Source organism: Raphanus sativus, chromosome 2 (assembly GCF_000801105.2).
Source record: "Raphanus sativus cultivar WK10039 chromosome 2, ASM80110v3, whole genome shotgun sequence".
In the NCBI taxonomy this organism is placed as follows: Eukaryota; Viridiplantae; Streptophyta; class Magnoliopsida; order Brassicales; family Brassicaceae; genus Raphanus; species Raphanus sativus.
This window is the reverse complement of record NC_079512.1, coordinates 22,630,486-22,636,388: the sequence shown is the minus strand read 5'-3', so window position 1 is coordinate 22,636,388 and position 5,903 is coordinate 22,630,486. Positions and strand designations below refer to the sequence as shown.

General features: G+C 36.2%; 1 protein-coding gene across 1 annotated transcript; it reads right to left on the bottom strand.

Annotated features, from left to right (window-relative positions):
* Nucleotides 1–780: 780 nt before the first annotated feature.
* Nucleotides 781–2,383, bottom strand: LOC108841408 (putative FBD-associated F-box protein At5g56440). Its single transcript, XM_057002639.1, has 2 exons — nt 1,399–2,383; nt 781–1,316 (listed from the first exon to the last, which is right to left on the bottom strand). Exons 1-2 carry the CDS (start codon nt 2,260–2,262, stop codon nt 918–920), a joined length of 1,263 nt encoding a protein of 420 aa, XP_056858619.1. The 5' UTR covers nt 2,263–2,383; the 3' UTR covers nt 781–917.
* Nucleotides 2,384–5,903: the final 3,520 nt, after the last annotated feature.

The following is a 5,903-nucleotide window of genomic DNA, read 5'->3' as shown; positions in this document are numbered from 1 at the left end:
TCTATGCAAAACCGTTTTACAAAGATAACTAATACAAAAAAAAACTGATCTAGTTGAGTCTAAATGGGTTTAAATGAGTACATGTAAATTTTGTGGATTTTAAATGGGTAGTCCTAATAGGTCTAATCTTATATGAATCTAAACTTATATGAGTTTTAAATGGAGTGGATCTAAACGAGCTGGATTTACCCATATTAACATCCCTAGCTCCCCCTGATCTTCTTTCATCCCTGATACTCTTTCCTTTTTTGGCTCCAATTAAATCGATTTCATTGCCTTATCTCAATGATTTTAGCTTCCTCCTGTTGTTTCCTCTGCCCCATCATCTTCAGTGCCGCCAGGTTCTCAACCTTTGTTTCCTCAGCTACCTCAAACACACCGAATGCTTCAGGACATCATCCATTCTGGACTAGTGCTCGGCAAGTCCCACCGATCCAAAGGACGCATCCACCAGTTAGAATGTCTCTAAGACCAGAGTGAAAAGGAAAGGCATTGTATTAATCGGATCAGTGAGAACCAAAACAAAGAGAACATATAATTAGACCAAACTAGGGGAATCTGCATTACATTGAAAAGCTAGAGAACTCGTAGTTTATGGGAACATGTGTGAAAGTAACTTAAACCACCCACTTGTAGATGTGCATAGCTCCAAGTGTACAAGCTGACATAAGATACTAGGGGGATAAAGACACAAGGGTTTCAAATGTGTACACAGACAATGATCAAAACATTTAAAAGTAGAACCGCTCGTCATAGCCAGACACCGACAAAAAAAAAAATTATAAAACGTCATTAGCTAGAATTCTGAAAACAGAGTGTGGGCTCCATCAATCAAAACTTGTAAAAAGTATGATTCAAAACAACCTAGGTACTAATAATGCTCCAAGAATATAAAAAAAACGACTAGAACTCTATGTCTATAAACCGTCATTTGATAAAACTCCTTCATGTAGGCTCTCTACACTTGTCGTAGAAGACATTGTCTTTAGCTGTCTAGAGTTCTCAAACAAATACTTCGCCTCTGACTTCTCTGCTACTGTTCCTTTGTAATCATTCCACTCGATAATTTGGAGGCTCGAAATCAAACATTCAGGAACAGAACTCGGTCGCTCCCACTGAGTCTCGACATCTCCGGAAGTTCTGTAACATTTCTTGAGATCATCTATGTATGAAGATGGAAGCAAATTTGCTTGACCTTGGAATCTGAGAAAGCGGAGTTTAGGTGCACGTCTGAGTATAAGACGATACCACTCTAAAGAGCATGTACAGACTTTAAGAGACACGAGCTGACTGAAGTCGCCTACTGGATACGAACCCTGCAAATAGCATCATATAAATGAATGCTATTGATATGTAATTGTAATCACAATACATATAAAATAAACTATAGATTATTACCATTGGTTTTTTCACACATAACGATAGGTGTTTGGCTGAAGTAACACATCCGAGCAGATTCTTAGAATCTCCATGTCGAAGCTTTATGTTAGCCTTCACCAGGTATGGCATTTTCACTAGTGAATGGATCCAACCAAACTGGCTAATAATCGCTAACGACTTTAAACAAGGAGTCTCGATCATAAACCCAGCATCAGGTACGGTAACTGGATCGCCATTTGTAAAAACAGCATTGACTGTTAATCTTTGCAATGAAGGAACCATGATTTTGAAAGTTTTCACGTCATAGTTGCCTCGAACCACTTTTAGGTCTTCAAGAACAAGACAACTAGATAGAAGCTGATGAACGGTTTCATCGCTAGAGAAGTCCACAAATATAAGAGACAAACTTTTGAGTGACGGGAAGCAAATATTCAAAGGAACATCAACGATGAAGGCCTGTTGTAGCCTTAAAGTCACAAGGGTTTCACATGTATACAAACTCCTAGGCAACCGTATGGGCAGGAAATATGGTCTAGGACTACACTGGCAAAACAGAAGATGGCGCACACCGCGAGAAACTGCAACACCAACCCATGTCTCAATATCTGTAGGAGGACAGTTTTGACCAACATATAAATTCACAGTTTCTAGAGATGCATGAGTGTCACGTAGTAGCAAAAACTTGTCGATAAAACGTGAAGCTCTCCAGTATTCACTGTCAATATATGGATCGGCATACACAAGAGCTGGGACGTGTTTCCAAAGTGAACGCCAACGTTTTGACAAAAGGCTTGTGGTCACTGTAACTTTGGATGGAACAAAAGAGAGTATCTTAAAGATCAAGTCATCTGGCAACAGACTCAAGTCACTCAACCTATCCATTGCTAACCCTAACCCCTTCAGTAAGTTTTCATTAATTTTGTTGCGGATGGTGAAAAAAGGTTAAGGTTTCTTGCTTTTCTCTAGGTAGAAAACCCTAGTAATGATGAGAACGCACAATCAAACTAAACTTAACTGATGTTTATCCCATTATTCTTTAGAAGAAGATAATAACTGAAAATATAATAAAGCTATAACCGTCACCGTATACCACGGCGTTTTTTACTGAATTAGTTTTGCATAGAGTTTATCTTAACACAAACTTTAGATGTTAACAACGTTGATCCAAAAATACCCAAATAATTTTTAAAATTGTCATTATAAATACCCAAAGAAAAAAAAACATGGAAATAGCGAGCGGTACTGTTTTGTTTCCTCCTCATACACACACAAGTCTATACAGTAACACTTTAGTTTTAGAAGTCTTATATATTGTCTTTAGTCAAATATTATATGATTTACTAGCAGGCCGGTTTACTAGAAATACATAATTTTGTGTTTCAGCCTTTTAGGTGTGTGTACTGCAAAGTCTTTTAGAAAGGAGGTACATGGTCGTCAAAATGAAAAAGAAAAAAAAGAGGTGCATGTTAAACTTAACATGCTGAGTGTGAAGCTCTGATTTGGGAAACAGAACGCATGAAAACCTTCCAATACTCTGATGTAGTTTTAGCGACAGATTATTTTTAATTGGCGAAGATAATGTCATCACCTGAAAAATAATTAGTTTTTTCTACGCATTTGGAAGAATTTCGACGAAATAAAATTTTCTTTTCTCATTTCAAGATCAGACATATTTAAAAGCATAAAACATAATGGTAGACAAGTTTGTATCAGTGCAAAGAATTTTTACTCAAGTTGATTTTCTCCTCTGATTTGACTTTCCGGACCGACATGGCCTACTATATAATCTAGTTTTATGTTATCAAAAAAAATCTCCTAGTAGAAAGAAAAACTGGAAAAGAGAGAGAGAGAAAAGGAATCACAGAAATATGGTGCAATGCTTGCTATAGTTTACTAATTTTATATATGTATATGAAGATTCTTAGATTTGGTTCACTATTTCAGTTATAACATTAACCATTGATGATGCACGTATAGTAATATTAAATGATAAAAACATAACCCTCTCTGATATTCTAATCCTCTTAATATATGAGCACATATAAATCGTAACATACAAGTTAAGCCACTGTGTATGATTTTAAGAAATAAAATTCTGGTTGGTTACAATTTAGAAATTTAAATATTAATATGATTTTAAGATAAAAAATGATTTAAATTTTTTAAAAGTAATTTAGATATACATAAGTTTTTTTGGTATGTAATCTTTGGTATTTTTATTTTCATATATATAAGTTATGGTACTTCGACACAACTTTAAACTTAACATATTACATATAAATCTGACTGCATAAGCGTCTATCAAATTAACAAGGTATAAATTGGAAAGGTCTTTGTAGACCAAAATCAAAAGGTGGATTTGGCATTTGTCATCTGGAAGATTTTCAGCTTGTTTTTAGACTGGGAACATGTTTGGAACTATTTCTCAAATCCTCGATCATTATGTGCTTCTTGGCTGAAGAAGTATGTTTTTAGGAGTGGTTACTGGCTCACACAGGATCAGGACCGGTTCTGGATCATGTATAATAAAACATTTGCAACAGATTTTTGAAATTTTTTGAAAAAAAACTACATATACATAAACTCTCAAAAACATTTTTAGACCCCCAAATTATTTTTTTACATAGACATTGCAATACACTCCCAAATTCTCAGGGCCGACCATGCACAGGATTCAACCAGATTTTCTCTTATTGTAAGGAGTATGATAAAGCTCAAACCGATGATCAATGACTTCTTGCGCTGTTTGGTAAGAAAATGGTGCCACTTCCTCTTTCTGGTTTGTGCATGGACTTTCTTGGGACCTTTGATATCTGTTCTAGGTGTAAATGGACAGTTTATGCTGAGACTCAGGAAGGGTGCTTTTGTTTTGGAGGCTGCAGGCTGTTACTTGCGGCCAGATCACCGTCTGCTCAAACTCTCCAAATTGTCCTAACCACAATTCCTCCTCTTGCACCGGATAAGGGGAACGACCAATATCTATGGCGAACGGCAGATGGAAGCTTCGGTCCTCATTTCTCTTCCAGAAATATTTGAGAGCATAGTAGACAGCACTCACCAACGGTCTACTGGTCCAAAGTTGTGTGGTTTCAAGGAAAACATTTTCTGGAATGCGTTCATAATAAGTTGTAACCGACATTTTTTTTTTTTTGAACAACGTTGTAACCGACATTTAAAAATCGAAACTGGTATAAATTTAATACGTATGTACAGTTTCTTTTTATTATTATTGTATTCGACCGAATCTTATACCAGATTAGGATGATGTCACTGAAAGACTAATAAGTATCACTCGTACGTACAGTAAAGCAATAAGTTATAACCACTAATATCATTCTCTCATTTTTGTTGCAACTTAACCACTAAATATCTTTCAGTTTTAGATTTGTGTGCTCAATAGGTGATTATGTATAGAATCTCTTATGTATAACACATATGGCATATGTTTTTTTGGTCCTAACTGGCGTTCCGTGAATGAAATGTAAATGTAGTTATCTTTTTACTAAAAGAGAGTACGACAGGTATCGTCTAGCAATATCTTAAGGGGACTTCTTACTCTGAGAATATAGAAAGGATAAAAGTACAACAGGGTGTGGAACGAATAATGTACATGTAGCAATTTTCCATCCACAAGTCAGAGAATTTCGATTTCTTCGGTAACCAAGAGAACACATAAATTTGCTATTAGGTGGAATACAAGAAATTTCAAGCCTAATTTTAAACGAACAATAAAAAGAAAAAAAGTTGATATTCAAGCCTAACACCTGGAGGCGATAAAAAGAATCCACAGAAACAAACTAGTGGGTGTTAAATTATATCTCTTGTTGAAGCAACTTTCTACCACTTGTTTTTACACGTAGACACCCATGGTGTACTGCATTCACACCCATCTGGTTTCTTGCATTTCAGTGAGTAAACTTTAAGCAACAACACACATCTGGTTTCTTGCATTTCAATGAGTAAACTTTAAGCAATAACGTATGATAGTTTTTTTGTTAGCTGTCCATCTAAACTAGATCAAGTGGTGATCAGACGAGCTGATTCTCTAAAACGTTCAAATCCAGGTGCAGTTCAATCGTCGAAAATGATCTATCTTTTAGTCCGGTTTTTTTTTCTCTTTTGAGTCAGGTTCTTAAAATATGTCAAGGAATCGGAGAAAAGACTTAGCCTCCTCAGTTTCCACTTACAAAATAAATGAATCACTTTGCCACTCAACGAGGCAGATAGCTCATCTGGTGCTACTATAGCCTTTGTGGTTTCTTCGTTAGGAAGAGCAACACTTATATTACTTGGATTATCTATTCAGCACAAGCACACTGTTGTGCTGTGAAAGAGTAAACGAAGACATAAAGTGAGTGCTTGATGTAGCATATCTGCTGTTCACTATCAACCATAGGCATTCCTCGAGCAAGGCTCGATGGAATTGAGGTTCGATGTAAGTGACCCGCCTTATGTTGGACTTCCCAACTTACCTAGTGGAAGAAAAAGGGTTCCTCCTAACCCTTTTCGCTGAGTCCGAGTAT